A 17,487-nucleotide genomic window follows, 5' to 3' on the forward strand; every position below is an offset into this window, starting at 1 on the left:
ACACACCCTCCCATATATACCCTACCCTTTCTCTAGTTCTCCAGTTATATTTTTAGTGCCAGCAGGGGCAGGCACAAAGAAGTATAGGGCTATGTTTGTTTTTAGCCTAAAAATTATTACCCTAAAGGAATCTTAGAGCCTGAATCCCCTTATGGGATCAAGGCTGGAGGAGTGGGAATTAGGAGCAGTACTGGTAGCCAGTATCTGCTCACCTCCTGCTGCATCCCGCTCCGGGCCCCGGAAGAGGGTCACCAGGCACCCACATGTGTGCTGGGATCCTTTGATATTAATAAAAGTCCCCCATAGGAGCCGTTTTCCCAGAGGCTGCAGCTGTGACCGGCTGCCACAGTTTACTTGGAGAGTAATACTGGGCAGCCAGACGGCAAACTAAGTGCATGGGCAGGGTCTAGTTCGCTCTTTGTATGCTCCAGTTTTCCCTAAAGGGGGCACAGGAGGCACTGTAAAGGCCTGGAGAATACTAGGTGCTGTAGTTTAAAATTAAAAAAAAACATGTGCTTACCTGGATAACAGAGGCACCATCTGGTAATGGTGGATATCTTCTTGCCCACACTGCCAGAAAGCCTGTGGGAGGTCCTTCCAGATCAGGAGATTTCCTGCTGTTTCCTGGTGGATTGATTGAAAATGTGAAGACACCTGCTGCTCCTTGCTGCTGATCAGGAGTCTTTTTGCCTTTCAAAATTGGTAGAGTAGTTAGGTTAGTGTTTTTTGTTTGTTTAGGTTTCTTTGTTTCATTAGATTAGTTAATTATATTAATTTCTTTTGTTTTATTTAAAAAAAAAAAATTATATATATATATTTATTTATTTTTCTATACAGACTGGGGCTGTAGTTCTTTTTTGTTCAGTGTGAGTTGCAGTTTGTGGTAACAGTATGTCTGCAAAGAAGGACCAACCTCACAAGCAAAGTGCTGTATTACATTAGACATGTTTTAAATGTGCTGCCAAGTTACCTCAGGGGAGTAGGATGCAAGGTGCCCTGTGTGCAGACTGTGAGGTTGAGGCGCCCGTGCTATGCTCATCTATGGACGCTCCTTCAGAGGAGGTGTTACCGATATGGGCAAAGTTTATGGCTCAGTCCATTACAGATCTGGCTAAGGAGCTACGAGAGGTTTGTCGCCAGGCTAATGTTAGTGCAGCAGGATCCACCATCTCAGTTTCTTCCCCTGAGTTAGTTAGCACCCCAGTGAACAGAGATATGTCTATTCAGATGGATAGACTTTCCAGGGTCTGTAGATCTTTAGAGGCAGTCTTGGGCTCGGCTGGGGCGAGTGCTTATAAGCGACAGCCTGCCCAGACACTGCAATTCTTGGGGGAAGGGGAGGATTCAGAAAAAGGATCTTATGCTGAGGCTGAGGATGGGGATGTATTAGATCAGGAATGGATAGACCATTCTAGTTGGAAAGACAGTTCTCCCGATAGTTTGGGTGTTACTGAGCTTATCCAGGCCATTCGCCAGACTTTGAAAATTGAAGACGTGAAGCCTTATGATGAAGCGGCTTCTGCAGCGTTATGTAAGAGCAGAAAAAAACATGTTTTGAATATTCCTTCTTTTATGCATTTTTCTGATGTGCTGGGGGAATCCTGGTCTAAGCCAGATAAACCTGTTAAGCTTCCATCTGGAATTAAGTTTACTTATCCTTTTGCTGAGAAAGATACGGCTCCATGGGAGGAACCGCCAGCAGTGGATGTACCAATTGTCCATTCAGCAAAGACTACGGTTCTTCCAATGGCTACTGCAGCCACACTGAAGGATGCTACGGACCATAAGTGTGAGCATATGCTCAGATCCTTGTTTTCTTTAACAGGTACTACCCTGCGTCCCATGTTGGCAGGGGCCTGGGCTACCAAGGCCATAGAAGTCTGATCAGACCAATTAGCAGAAGCTATTCAGTCAGGTGCAGATTCTTCAGATATCCTTACCCAGGTGGACAACCTGAAACAGACTTCAATTTATGTGAGTCATGCTTCTTTAGACACTATTTCTCTTCTGGCAGGTATATCAATTTTATCTGTTTCGGCCAGAAGAACGTTGTGGTTACGTTCTTGGCAAGCGGATAGCGATTCCAAGAAAATTTTGGAGGGAGTTTCCTTTACAGGTCAATCTCTGTTTGGTCCAGAGGGCGTATGGCCATGCGGTCCCGTCGCTCGGGGCCCCCGTAAGGGTGACAGATCCTTCCAGTGACTCGGTCAGGAGGATTTCCTGCCCATTGGTATAGGTGGCCGTCTTCTCTCTTTCAGGGAGGCCTGGTTTTGGGCAACCACAGACCTTTTGGGTCAGAGGAGTCCACTCCAGAGGTTGCATATTGGATCTGGAGGGACCCGGTCCACATCGTTTTTTTTGTAACCCCTCTTCCTCCGGATCAGCTCAAGAGAGGGGCATTAAGGCTGGCAATTCTCTCCCTTTTAGATTCAGGGGTAGTGGTCCCTGTTCCGATGCATCATCAGGGGCTAGGTTTTTATTCAAATCTGTTTCTGTTTTAAAAAAAAAGCCAGATGGTTCTTTTCGCCCCATTTTGAATTTAAAAAGTCTCAACCTGCAGGGTGAGAAGGTTCAGGATGGAGTCATTACATTCAGTAAATGCCTCTATTGAAGTAGGAGAATTTCTCGCGTCCTTAGATATAAAGAACACGTATCTCCATGTATCTATTTGGGAACGAGACCACAAACTGCTGCAGTTTGCAGTAGTCCCCTGGCACTTTCAGTTTCGGGCTCTGCCCTTTAGGCTTTCCTCCGCACCAAGGGTGTATACAAAAATTATGGCACCTATGGTAACTTTTCTGCATCGCCAGGGAATTACAATATTTACCTGTTTAGATGACTTGCTAATATAGGCACCTCCAGAGGAACTCTTGAAGGCTCACTTTCAGGTTGTCATGACAACTCTGGAACATCACGATTGAGTTCTCAATCTACCCAAATCCAATTTGGTTCCAACACAGAAGTTGGTCTTTTTGGGCCTTCTGTTCGACACTCTGTCTCTGCAAATTTTTTTGCCCAAGCACAAGATCAGGGAGTTGCGGTCCCTGGTGCACATTCTTTTGTCTCTACACAGGGTGTCTGTGCTACGCTGCATGTAGCTATTGGGAAAGATAGTGGCCGCGATCGAAGCAGTTCAGTTTGCACGCTTCCATTCCAGGCCCCTTAAGCATTTCATTCTTCAGCGCTGGAGTAGGTGGGATACCTGTCTAGATCAACCGTTTTTCCCCTGTCTGTTCAGGTGTGCCAATCCCTGGGTTGGTGGCTCTGCACTCGCAACCTGTCCAGAGGTTGCCAATTCTCTCCCTGGGAATGGACGCTAGTAACTACAGATGTCAATCTCCAGGGATGGGGTGCAGTAGTTCTAGGGATCCAGTTCCAGGGGTTTTGTGCTAGAGCTGCGAGCAATCTTTCATGTTCTGGTCCAGGCACAGGATCTTTTCAGAGACAGACCCTTACAGATACAGTCGGACAATGCCACGGTGGTGGCATATGTCAACAGACAGGAAGGACAAACAGAAAATGGCAGCTGCTCAAATCAATCTGGCAGTACTCTTCAGGTGCATGAAAGGGAGGGGTCTTACCAAGTAGAAAAAGGGGGGGTTTGACCCCCTGTTGTTCCACAGCACACTGAATTGTACCTGCAACAATTCATGAAGACTATATGGTGATAGAAATTCAGAGATATTAGTTGCCAGACGTGAACCCCTTACTGTTAGGGACTGCTAGTAACAGAGAAGCCGTGATGTGGCCTAGCAGCTTCCCATGGATTTGCAAATGCATGCAACTAATATCTCTGAATTTCTATCACCATATACAGTAGTCTTCATGTATTGTTGCAGGTACAATTCAGTGTGCTGAGGAACAATAGGGGGTTAAACCCCCCCTTTTTTCTACTTGGTATGACCCCTCCCTTTCATGCACCTGAAGAGTACTGCCAGATTGATTTGAGCAGCTGCCATTTTCTGTTTGTTGTTATGAGATGCATGAATGAGCCAGCATTAGGAGGGCATGCTGGTTCTAGTAGTGCTAGTTGGAGTTCCCCAGGGTGACTCCCAGGTAAGCTGGCTCTCAATTTGGATGCATTTATGTATGTGCCTTTATCATGAGGCCTTACAATTGACAAAATATATATGTGCCTTTATCATGAGGCCTTATTATTGGTAAATATATTACCTGTGGGGTGAGCGTTTGGGCGTAGGGCTACTCTGGCTGGGCCTCTTCAGGGCATCACCACTTAATACACATAGTCACTTTTCATATCACCTTTTATGTTTGTGTTTTATTCATGTAATTTTTTCACATATATTTTAACCCTTTTTCAACAGTTATTATTCTCACACATCTATGCTTTACACTTCAATGTCACCCATTTTCCTTTTTTCCTTTTGATGCCCTGGGGGGATCCTGGGCTGGATGATTTTTGGGGTTGCCCTGCTCCACAGACGTGAACCCCTTAGTGTTAGGGACTGCTAGTAACAGAGAAGCTGTGATGTGGCCTAGCAGCTTCCCATGGATTTGCAAATGCATGCAACTAATCTCTGAATTTTTATAACCATATAGTCTTCTTGTATTGTTGCAGGTACAATTCAGTGTGCTGAGAAACAATAGGGGGTTAAACCCCCCACACCTTTTTTCTAACAGACAGGAAAGAAACAGGAGTCCTTTGGCTATGGCAGAGACCATCCAGATTGTGATGTGGGCAGAGAGATTTGTTCCAGCCATATCGGCCATTTTTATCGCAGCATGTTACAGGCTCGTAAGTCATCCACTTTTATGATTTATTATAGGGTGTGAAAAGCTAACATCCGATGGTTTGAAACTGGGAAGGTTTCTGCTTCAAAAGTTTTGCTTGCCACGTTTACTTTCTTTTTTACAAGATGGATTGTCCAAAGGCCTTTGCCTATCTTCCCTGAGGGGTCAGGTGTCGGCTTTGTCTATATTTTTCAGAGACATTTGGCATCCATACCAGACGTCAGAACTTTCATGCAAGCAGTATTGCATGTCAAACCACCTTATGTTTCACCAGTCCTGCCTTGGGGCCTTAATTTAGTTTTGGATGCCCTTCAGCGGGCTCCTTTTGAGCTACTTGAGAAGGTGGAATTAAGGTGGTAAACTTGGAAAGTAGCTTTTCTTTTGGCAATCGCCTCAGCTCGCAGAGTATCGGAGTTGGCGGCTTTGTCAGCTAGCGTTCCCCTTTTGATTTTTCATAAGGACCAAGCGGTTCTCCGCACTCGGCCATCCTAAGGTGATTTCAAGATTTCACCTAAATCAAGAGATTGTGGTTCCAGTATTGCATCCACCTGATCCAGAGAGTCCTGTCAGGTTTCTGGATGTGGTACGAGCACTAAGAATATATCTGGATAGGACTTCTGCCTTGCCTAAGACAGATAGCCTGTTAGTACTTCATGACATCCATAAAAGAGGCTGGCCAGCTTCTAAGCAGTCTATTGCTCGTTGGATTACTTCCACTATCAAGCAGGCCTATATAGCCTTGGGTGAGTCAGTTACCTGATCTCATTCCCGCACATTCGACTTGGGCTGTGAGTGATTCTTGGGCAGCTCGGCAGGGTGCCTCGATTGAGCTGTTGTGCAGGGTGGCCACCTTGTACTCAGATTACACATTTACCAAATTTTATTGATTCCACACATTTGTGACTAAGATGCGAGTTTTGCTTGCAAGGTTTTGCGTACAGCATTGCATGTGCGTAATTCCCCTCCCTCTTAAGGAGGCTTGCTTGGGGTAGTCCCAGCGTCAGTGCTTCCCAGATTGGACGAAAGAGGAAACAAGATTCTGTACTCACCGTAGAATCAATTCCTCTGAGTCCATCTGGGAATCACTGAATTCCCTCCCTGATGTGTGTGATGGATTCCTATGTTCATCTCTTCTTCTCCTCCTTTTTGGCTTTGCTAGTCCGATAACTGGAGAGCTAGAGAGGGGAGGTTGTTTTAGTGAGGGGGAGTTTGTCAGTCAATTATTTTTAGTGCCTACTCCTCGGCCCCTACCTCATATCCCAGCGTCAGTGATTCCCAGATGGACTCAGAGGAATTGATTCTACGGTGAGTAACCCAAAATCTTGTTTTTGAAGACTTCAGATCTTTAAACAGTATGGGAAGATGTGTTAAGGTGCATATCCACTACACGAGAGTGGAACGGCTGTACAATTACAACATCGTAATCGTTCAATCATTCATCATCCTGTGCAGTGGATAATGTGCCCACACTGAACGATATGTCGTTCAGTGCAGGCACACTCCCTTAGCCCCGAACATGCACAACCTGACAATCTCATTAGGTTGGCCTGCATGTTCAGGTGATGACAAATGCCGACAACAACCAGCGGGAACGCGCATCGCTGGTTGTTGCCACCATAATTACTGCACGATTAATGAACGATTGAACAATAACGATGTCGTAATCGTTCAATTGCTCATTTTTCTCATGTAGTGGATACTCGCCTTTAGTCCCACTCTATGAAGTTTGAGTTTCTTGACAGATGTAAATAAACTTTTCTTGGAGATACAGGTTAAGTCTGTTAACATACAAAATGTCCACAGTAATCATCAAATCAGCACTTCGGAAAATAAAATTGTGGACATTGCCCAAATGTTCACAACAATCAGCACATCTACTAATAGAGTACTTCTCGTGCCAATCCTGAGTTTCTTCCAGAACTAGGGAATGGGAGACCAAGATGCATTCATATTTTTTGAGACACCTCGCGCTTTAATTAGTAGCGTGTGCTTATGGTAACCAGCCCAGTAGCAATAAAAAGGGATGCAGAGCAAGAGAGAGAGACGTGCAAAAGCAACAAATAAGGTGGTGCAGAGAGAAGTAGAAGGGTGAATTGCAAAGCCAAAGAAAGTGATGCAGACCAACTAAACCACTCACCCAGACACACACAGATTAACTGTCAGTCTGTGCATATAATGGGCTCCATCTGGTCATTGGTAAAGGAAGGTGTTAGCTGTAGTGGAAATTCCATGAGCTCTTCTTCCAGCCCAAAATATCCAAGTTATGCCCCACGTTCTCTCTTGTAAAGTACCCTCCTACTTTTCTCTTCCTCTTTTTTGTATTGGGGCCAAGGTACTGTACATGGGCAGCAACTTGCAAGTTAATGCAGTATGTTGGCTTGCAAGGGCCTAGTCACACTCTCCCCTCCCATCTCAACCACCTGCTCTCCATATTTAAGACAGACAGGCCTATCTGAGATTAAACACCATCTTAAACACCACTAGCACAACGTCCACCTTTCATGGCTGATACCCCTTAATTACAGAGATGAATGTAGAGCTCTTCGTTCCCTCGGCTGGAAGACACAGTTATAAGCCACAGTGCTTGGCTATCTATGTAGTGGTGCTGCCAGTCACAGAGCACAGCTGTCCATGCAGTGGTGCCACCAGGTGCTACATTTGAAAGTGCAAAGAGCTGCAGGTTAGCCATTGCAAGTCATTGAATAATACAATGATAAACTTGATATTTTTGTTATATATTTGCAGATCCACATAATAAACTTGTTACAAGACAGCAAATTTCAGCACTTTAAACCAGTAATGGACACTTACATTGAAGGCCATTTTTCGGGTGCTCTTGCTTATAGGTAAAGAACGATCTCAAAATATTTGTTATTAATGGTTCCAATATTCCTGGAATTCTTATTTGTTTTTAATTTTTATTATGTATTTTTAATTTTTAAAGGTTTTTCTGTATACACACAACCTCACTTCAAATCATTTCTTGACTTTTCAGAGACCTCATAAAAGTGCTGAAATGGTATGTGGACCGAATAATTGAAGCAGAGCGTCAAGAGCATATCCAGGAGGTATTAAAGGTAATGAAAAGAAGATTTAGATGTACTCTTGTGCTCATTTACATACAGGTTAAACTTCCCTTCACTGATTCATGCTGCCTCCCTTTGATGTAGTGGTAATAGGCAATTGCCCTATTTTTGTATTTTCAGAATTGCAGTAGCTTAGATCATGAGTTTAGATTTGTCTCAAGCAGTTATTTTGTGTGGTTTATTCATTTTTATCAGTGACTTGTTCATTTACGCAACAATCTGATTACCAGCATTGTGGATATAGAGGGATGGATGGGAGATTTAGTACAGCACAAACCTGAATCAGTGATCTAGTCTGAGGTATATCAGAAGCTGTCAGAGAACACTTGACTTGTAGATTGACTAAAACTGTGCGAGTTATAGTTTGCCTAAGCCTGTTTTAATGTAACTGGTAAACAAGTTAGCATAGGGGTGAGATAACATTAAATAATTAGGATTTATAACACTATCATGTTATTTTAACAGACTTTATTTTTATGTTTTAGGCCCAGGAATATATTTTTAAGTATATCGTTCAGTCCCGAAAGCTTTTTTCCTTTGCTACTGGAGGACAGAATGAGGAAGAATTCCGCTGCTGTATTCAAGAACTCATGATGTCAGTTCGATTCTTCCTATGCAAAGAGAGCAAAGGAGCAAGTGCATTATCACAGTCACAGGTTGCTGACTTTGTTATGATTCTGTTAAACCCTACCAAATAGGCTACTTCTGGTTGCCTGACATATGTGGCATCTCTTATCACTGTGTCATTATATTCAGGGCACACTTGGAAACTCTCTTTGATTGTCAGGAAGACTCCCTGAAATAGCAGCAATCTCCCTGTTTGCACCTTGCCCCCATTATGAAGCTGTTATATATATAAAAAATAGAGATGTATACATTCAAATGGGACCATTGGTATAATTTCCTTGCATTGGTTATAAGGCACAGTGATCCCTATGGCTACATGCATTTTCTAAAAAAAAAAGTATTGGTGTGTTTTTCAACAACAAGTAGATATTACTAACTGCTTCAGGGCTCATGTACAGTTGGATGTAAATCAATTTCATGGCACACCTGTAGCGATACACATCCACTTTAATGCGTTCTCATAGGTGTTGCTTTTATAATCTCCCTGACATGCTCTTTCAAAAGTAGGCAAGTATGATTATGGGGCAGATATCATAAAGTATATGTTCCATTGTAGTTGATGATTGTTATGTATTTTTCTGTTTAATTGTTTTTAAAGCATAGTTATTGCAAATCATCACAAATTAATACTCAGTCTGCTGTCATTCAGTATTGGCTGCAGTTCTTGCTGCAGTGATTTAACAGCAAACCATGCTGATATTGCAAGTAACATTTATAATGGATTAGTGAGTAAGCTGGATACATAGTAATCCATGAGCACTACATGATGGTGACAAATCAGACAGCGTTAAATAAACCCAATATATTGGCTGCGCCCAATTTAATAAACTTTAATAGAATGTCTCTCAAAGCTCTTATGATAGCTATTTATTAACAAATATTCATCAACCACAAGACTTTATTATGTTGTCGCACATTGACTAAACTATTTAAGATTTATATGTGGGTGCAATTTTGAGAGATTTTAACAATAGAGCCAAATATATTTTTATATGTACATTTTATTCATGATTATGACATAAAAAATGTTTAGTAACATGTTTATCTAAGAGCCATGAGAGATATTCTATTTTGGTTTATGTGGATACAGCTAATATACTGTACTGGGGTTTTTTGCATTTTTGGGTGGAAGTGGGCACACTTTCCTTCTATTGGCAGCAACACCTTAAACTATAGCCAATCTTGTAGATTGGTCCTAGCACCACAAGTGACATTTTTCTGTAATTACAGTAGTGTTAAAAGATATTTTGACACATGAAGTCTGTAACAGTTTTAATGCAGACCTTTCTCTTTTAATGAATTGCACTACAATAAAAAGTTAGTAAAGTAAACAAAGCTATTTAAAATATTGCTTAATTCAGAAGACAGTTTGAGAATAATGGCCATTTTCTATAGGATGTAGCTGTAAGTACAGTAAGGATGAGATTCTAATCTTTAGATTTACTGTAATTATATCTGCATTTGTCTATTTCCATACCACTCCAGGCTGTATTTCTGAATTCTTTCCCAGCTGTATACTCGGAGCTGCTGAAGTTGTTTGATGTTCGGGAAGTGGCAAACTTGGTGCATGATACTCTGGGCTGTCTGCCAACAATCGTGCATGTGGACGACGCCTTACAAGATACAAAACTTCAGTGTATTGCTAAGACTGTGGAAAGTGAGCTCTACAGCAATCCTGGTAAACACAGCAATACAACCCTCCTCCCCTGTGTGCATAGGTGTAGGTGTGCATAGGTATAGTGTATATGTGTGTGCGGGTGTGTATGTGTATATATATGTATATATATATATATATATATATTATTTTTTTTTTTTTTTTTTTTTTTTATGCAATCTCTGACTGCCCTGACGATGAGTTATCAGCAGTGGTGGATTTGCCTAGTGCCCCCTCAGTAAAATCTGACAGCCAAGTGACAGGTCACAGCTTCCCATTGGAAGTGTTTCCTGCTAATCACAGCTGGGTAGGCACTCCCAGAAGGATGTGTTTTCTCCACCTGGGACTGCCAGTCCGGCTGCAATTTGCACAGAAAGCACTTCCAATGGTAAACTACTCCCCTGCTATAATGGCAGCCCTATCTGGTTCTAGGTGTTGCAGCAGATGCAATCCCTAGAAGCCTGGGCTGCTTTTTAATTTGTGCGCATGTGTGCATTTGCGATCCCACGCATCCGCACAAGCCCCACACTGGCCGCCTGGGAATGACAGGCAGGAGCCGCCACTGGTTATCAGCTACTGAACCTTGCAGCTAATTTATTCAGATCCTTTGAGGTTTATTCTATAGAGAGATTAGTAATAAGGTGAATAAAAGTGAATGGTGAAAATATCTTTCCAGAGAAGTTATATTTGAGGAAACGTTCACTATACACAGGGATACCATGGGGATAATGTGGTTGGAGTGATCCAGGCACCAAACAGTTAAGCTTTCAGCTCCAAGGATGCCCCAGGTCCTCCTCCACATATACCTCGTCCCTGGCCACAGGCATTCAGTTTTGAGTTTGGTGCGGCATGATTCAGACGCACCATTTTAACAGGTCTCAAGCTTTAATTTTATGTTTTATTTTATTTGTTATAGAGTTAGCAGTACTGAGCGTAATAAAATGCCTGCACTGCGACTCCGTCTACCTCCACCAGACGCATGGAGATGTCAGCTGAGATGATTGCTCGCTTACGGGGAATCGCGCGTGGCAGTCCTAGCTTCCGGCGCTGGAGATGCACCAGAAGCTGCTGCAGTGAGGGTCCGGGGCCATCTGCTCCCTCACTAGACCACCGGGCCTTTTTGTCTGATGCCAGGGATTGGCAGCAAATGCTTCTGCTGCCATGAGGCCAGCGTACCCGGCAGGTTGACGCAGCTTAGGGGAGGTAAGTTCTCTCCCGGCAGCTCTTCCCCCGACCCAGACGCAGATCCATCAAAGGTTTTCCCACCTCTCAGTTGCTCTTCCTACCCTCCTCGTGCATATGAAGTGCTCACAGCCCACTATTGGTGCTCTGCTGAAGCGGTTTGGTCTCAGGAGGTTTTGGGTCAGTCTCCCTGTTAACCTCTCCCCTGGCTCAGGTATATAGTTCTCTGTATCCTACCTAGATTTGAGTAGTTGATTCAGGGTCCATTGCAACTAAATTACATATGCATTGTATGTGACTTTTTGCTAGCTACTGTGTTGATGCTGCCTTTTACTGACTGTCAGTTATAACTAGGGGTGTGCACCGGCCACTTTTCGTGTTTTGGTTTTGGATCTTGATTGGTTTTGCCAAAACCACCCTTCCGTGTTTTGGGTTCTGGGTTTTTGTGTTTTGGATCTGTATTTTTTTTAGAAAAAGAATAAAAACAGCTAAAATCACAGAATGTGTTGGTTTTTCTGCTCCTATGCTATTATTAACCTCAATAACCTTAATTTCCACTCATTTCCAGTCTATTCTGAACACCTCACAATAGTGTTTTTATGTCCAAAAGGCTATGCTAAGCGACACGAGTGGGCGGCACAAACACGTGGCCCATCTAGGAGTGGCACTGCAGTCGCAGACAGGATGGCAGTTTGAAAAACTAGGCCCCAAACAGTACATAATGCAAAGAAAAAAAAGAGGTGCAAGATGGAATTGTCCTTGGGCCCTCCCACCCACCCTTATGTTGTATAAACAGGACATGCACACTTAAACAAACCAATCATTTCAGCGCCAGGGTCTGCCACACGACTGTGGCTGAAATGATTGGTTCGTTTGGGCCTCCACAAAACAAGCTGGCAATTTATCTGTCCCTGCACAAACTGGCTCTATGGAGGCAAGATGTCGTCCTCATCCTCCTCATCCACCGATTCCTCACCCTCTTCAGTGTTGTGTACATCCTCATCCTCACAGACTATTAACTCGTACCCGCTGGAATCCACCACCACAGGTCCCTCTGTACGTTCTGGAGGCTGGTCTCCCTGGAAGAGTTGGTAATTCATTTTTATGAACATCATCTTCTCCACATTTTGTGGAAGCAACCTCCTACGCCTTTCGCTGACAAGGTTCCCGGCTGCACTAAACACTCTTTCGGAGTACACACTGGAGGGGGGGGCAACTCAGTTAAAATAGTGCCAGTTTGTACAGGGGCCTCCAAATTGCCTCTTTTTCCTGCCAGTACAGGTACAGACTGTCTGACATGCCTACTTGGATGCTGTCACCGATGTAATCCTCCACCATTCTGTTAATGGTGACAGTATCATATGCAGTGACAGTAGACATGTCAGAAATTGTTGCCAGGTCCTTCAGTCCGGACCAGATGTCCAAACTTGGTCCTGCCTGCCCTGCATCACCGCCAGCGGGTTGCTTAGGATACCTAAGTTTTTTCCTGACTGCCCCAGTTGCGGGAGAAAATGAAGAAGGAGCTGTTGACGTGTCACGTTCCGCTTCAGCTGACAGTGGGCCTGATTCATAGCCGCTCGTAAGCGGCCGCTCGTTCGCTCCGAGCGATGTTCGCACATCTGCGCATGCGTATGGGTTTTAGTACGCATGCGCGAACCAGTCAGTGCGGTCGAAAATCGTGTGCTCGCAAAATAGCTAATGCCTGCTAATTTGAGTGACAGGATGAGGCATTTGTGGGTGGTAACAGGGGGAAGGTGCTTGAAAAAGGGGAGTGGAGATCCGAACGCAGGCATGCCAAAAGGTCAAAACGGGCGTTTTAAGGGTGTGCATAATTAACAAAGCAGCGTCATCGACCACGTCAGTTGGGTGTCTTTTAGCCAGAACTGCTCGCATGATTTTGGTAGGAAAATGCAACCACAAGAATAGCGAGCAGTTCATTCGCCTTTCGATATACTCGATTAATCTAATAAATAGCGGAGATGACGTATGATGCGAGCGGCCAGGGGGCGTTTTTTACAAAAAAAGTCTGCATGTTTTGTTCGCTCGTTCAGACATAGAGGCATCAACAGACCGCAAAGAGCGAACGGTCAATTTAAATAGCCAGCCCCTTTTTCTGGACGAGCAAGCGCAAATAGCGTCCGGCTCTGAATCAGGCCCAGTGTTTTCACCAGCAGTTCTTTGCACCTCTGCAGGCTTGTGTCGGCCGGAAAGAGAGACACCACATAGGCTTTAAACCTAGGATCGAGCACGGTGGCCAAAATGTAGTGGTCTGATTTCAACAGATTGACCACCCTGGAAACCTGGCAAAGCGAATGGATAGCTTCATCCACAAGTCCCACATGCCGAGCGGAATCGCTCCGTCTTAGCTCCTCCTTCACTTTCTCCAGCTGCTTCTGCAAAAGCCTGATGAGGGGAATGACCTGACTCAAGCTGGCAGTGTCTGAACTGACTTCATGTGTGGCAAGTTCGAAGAGCTGGAGAACCTTGCACAACACGGAAATCATTCTCCACTGCGCTTGAGTCAGGTGCATACCCCCTCCTTTGCCTAGGTCATAGGTGGATGTATAGTCTTGAATGGCCTTTTGCTGCTCCTCCATCCTCTGAAACATATAGAGGGTTGAGTTCCACCGCGTCACAACCTCTTGCTTCAGGTGATGGTGGGGCAGGTTCAAGAGTGTTTGCTGGCGCTCCAGTCTTCGGCACGCAGTCGCTGAATGGCGAAAGTGGCCAGAAATTTTTCGGGCCACCCAAAGCGTCTCCTGCACGCCCCTGTCGCTTTTCAGAAAATTCTGCACCACCAAGTTTATTGTGTGAGCAAAATATGGGACGTGCTAGAATTTTCCCAGATGTAATACCCGCACAATATTGGTGGCGTTTTCAGATATCACAAATCCCCAGGAGAGTCTAAGTGGGGTAAGCCACTGGGCGATGATTTCCCTCAGTTTCTCTAAGAGGTTGTCGGCAGTGTGCCTCTTACTGAAACCGGTGATACACAGCGTAGCCTGCCTTGGAACGAGCTGGCGTTTCTGAGATGCTGCTACTGGTGACGCTGCTGTTGTGGCTGCGTAAGGTGATACATCTACCCAGTGGGCTGTCACAGTCATATAGTCCTTAGTCTACCCTGTTCCACTTGTCCACATGTCTGTGGTTAAGTGGACATTGGGTACAACCGCATTTTTCAGGACACTGAGGACACTTTTTCTGACGTTTCTGTACAGTCTCGTTATCGCCTGCCTAGTGAAGTGGAATCTAGACGGGATTTGGAACCGGGGACACACTACCTCCATCAATTGTCTAAATCCCACTGCACTAATGGCAGATACCGGACGCACGTCTAACACCAACATAGCAGTCAAGGCCTCAGTTATACTTTTTGCTTCAGGATGACTGCTGTCGTACTTCATCCTCCTCGCTAAGGACTGTTGGAGGGTCAATTGTTTAGTAAAAGTAGTGGTGTTCCTACTTCCTCTCTGGGATGATGAACGACTCCCAGCAGCAGCAACAGCAGCAGCGGCAGCAGTAGGCGTAGCAATGCAGGATCCTCCGGAGGAATCCCGGATAGGAGAGTCAGTCATGCCAGAGACATGGCCTGCAGGACTACTTCCGATCCTGACTAAGGAAGAAATTGACGAGGAGGGAGTTGACGGTGTGGTTTGCAGGCGCTTGGATACAACAGGACAACGGGATTTAGGTGTCCCTGGACTGCTTACTGTCTTAGCCAAAGTTTCTGAACTTGACAGTAACTTTTTATGAACGCGCTGCAGGTGCCGTGTAAGGGAGGATGTTCCTAGGTGGTTAACGTCCCTACCCCTACGTATTTCACCTTTACATATGGTACATATGGCAAGACAGTTGTTGTCCGGATTTGGATAGAAATATTGCCAGACCAAAGAGGTGGAATGTTTGGTCTTCTGCCCAGGCATGACCGTGATGGGCTTTTTCATCCCACGGACAACAACTGTCTCCCCCGGAGCCTGATTTAAACAAACAACATCACCATCAGAATCCTCCTCGCCAACTTCCTCCTCAGCGCCAGCTACACCAGTATCATCCTGTTGTACTTCAACAGTGACATCTTCAATTTGCATATCAGCAAGTGGACTGTGGGTGCTCCTTTCAGCACTTGCAGGGGGCGTGCAAATGGTGGAAAGAGCCACCTCTTCCCGTCCAGTGCTGGGAAGGTCAGGCATCGCAACCGCCACCACACTTGGACTCTCCTTGGGGATTTGTGATATCTTCTTAGAACGCACAGTTCTTCGCTGTGCTTTTGCCAGCTTAACTCGTTTGATTTTTTTAGCGGGAGGAGGGCTTCCATCGTCATGTGAAGCTGAACCACTAGTCATGAACATAGGGAAAGACCTTAGCCGTTCCTTGCCACTCCGTGTCATAAATGGCATATTGGCAAGTTTACGTTTCTCTTCAGATGATTTAAATGTTTTTTTTTAAGGTAATTTTCCTGAACTTTGTCATTTGGGATTGTATGTGCCCTCTACTATGACTTTGGGCATCGGCCTTGGCAGACGACGTTGATGGCATGTTATCGTCTGTCATGACTAGTGGCAGCAGCTTCAGCACTAGGAGGAAGTGGTTCTTGATCTTTCCCTATTTTATTTTTATCGGAGAAAGTTTGGTCCTCCATTTATGTTATTTTGATTTGATATATACGTGCGGCTAAGGCGCACACAAACACAGAAAATAATTTTTTATTTTTTTGCCTGTGACTAGTGCACTTTGTGGGTTACACCACCCTCTAAGAAATGAGCCAGCCGGCTCTTTACTTATAGGACACAGGCGCACGCTTGGCGCTGCTCCTTTGTTGATGCACGTGCAGCCACAGTGCACACAATTCACAAACACAGAAAATGTTTTATTTTGTTTGGAGTGCACTTTGGGGGTTACAGCACCCTTTAACGGACAAGCCAGCCGGCCCTTTACTTATGGGACAGAGGCGCACGCTTGGCGCTGCTCCTTTGTTGATGCACGTGCATCCATAGTGCACACAATTCACAAACACAGAAAATATTTTTTTATTTTGTTTGGAGTGTACTTTGGGGGTTACAGCACCCTTTAACGGACAATCCAGCTGGCCCTTTACTAATGGGACACAGGCGCACGCTTGGCGCTGCTCCTTTGTTGATGCACGTGCAGCCACAGTGCACACAATTCACAAACACAGAAAAAATATTTTTTTTTTGCACTTGGGGGGAGCACCCCTGATGGACAGAGCACCCCCTGGACAACACTACAGCACCCCTTTAGGACTGGGACACTGCACAGGACTTTGGAGTGGACACAGCCCCTATGGACAACTGACTGCACAACACAGTCCAGCCAGCCCCTATGGACTTTGGAGGAGTGGACACAGCCCCTATGGACAACAGCAGCACAACACTACACTACACAGCCCAGCCAGCCCTAACTCCCATCCTCCCTCTTCACTGTCCACAGCCGAGTGAGAAAATGGCGTTGACGTGGGTACCTTATATAGGAACCAAAACCCGCGATACCCGGAAGGCGGTGATGACGTTTTGCCTCGATTTCAGATCCGAGTCAGGCGGGAAAAGTCGAGCCTGACTCGGATTGTCCTCGGATCGGGGGGGTTCGGATTTCAGAAATCCAAACTCGCTCACCCCTAGTTATAACTATCACTGTTTTTTCTCTTCATCCCTCTGTTACAGGTTGGTGAGGGGGTTTTCTTTGTACTTCACATTTACTAGTTATTTGTGAAGGCTGTCACATTACATTGCATTGTTACCTTTATAATTGATATGTCAAAAGGTAAAGGGAAACTGGAGGTTGAGGCCCCTGTGCTGGTTTCATGTAAATTCTGTTTGGCAGGTTTGTCCCTCAGGACTTTATACAGGATGGTTTGTGTGCTGTCTGTTATAAAGAACCACCTCACGAGTCCAGTCTACCAGCCCCTCTACAGGAGCCATCTTGGGTGTCCTACTTGTCTCAGGTGATGATGCAGCTAGTGGATCGTTTGGCTACTCCCAAACTGTCCCCTTTAATAGGGTACCCACAGCAGTTTCAGCATGCTATGTTTGCCCCTCCTATACATCCTTCCTGGATGGATGTTTAGGCCCACTCAAGTCAGAATATGGTTCAGTCAGCTGTTGCAAACAGACCAGTAGTCATGAAGACGCATAAGCGGATGTTATCTTTTTATCAGTCTGCTCTGCATGT

The 17,487-nt window shown here is 44.9% G+C and overlaps 1 protein-coding gene across 1 annotated transcript in view; it reads left to right on the forward strand.

The window, feature by feature from the left end:
* DOCK4 (dedicator of cytokinesis 4) overlaps nucleotides 1-17,487 on the forward strand; it is a 422,657-nt gene that overhangs the window by 269,746 nt on the left and 135,424 nt on the right. Inside the window, exons 20-23 of the mRNA XM_088457720.1 lie at nucleotides 7,498-7,598; nucleotides 7,748-7,829; nucleotides 8,324-8,494; nucleotides 9,951-10,143. Coding sequence (XP_088313846.1) covers nucleotides 7,498-7,598; nucleotides 7,748-7,829; nucleotides 8,324-8,494; nucleotides 9,951-10,143 — 547 coding nt within the window. The remainder of the gene's footprint in view (nucleotides 1-7,497; nucleotides 7,599-7,747; nucleotides 7,830-8,323; nucleotides 8,495-9,950; nucleotides 10,144-17,487) is intronic.

This window comes from Taudactylus pleione, unplaced genomic scaffold (genome assembly GCF_031769625.1).
Source record: "Taudactylus pleione unplaced genomic scaffold, aTauple2 ptg000041l, whole genome shotgun sequence".
Lineage (NCBI taxonomy): Eukaryota > Metazoa > Chordata > Amphibia > Anura > Myobatrachidae > Taudactylus > Taudactylus pleione.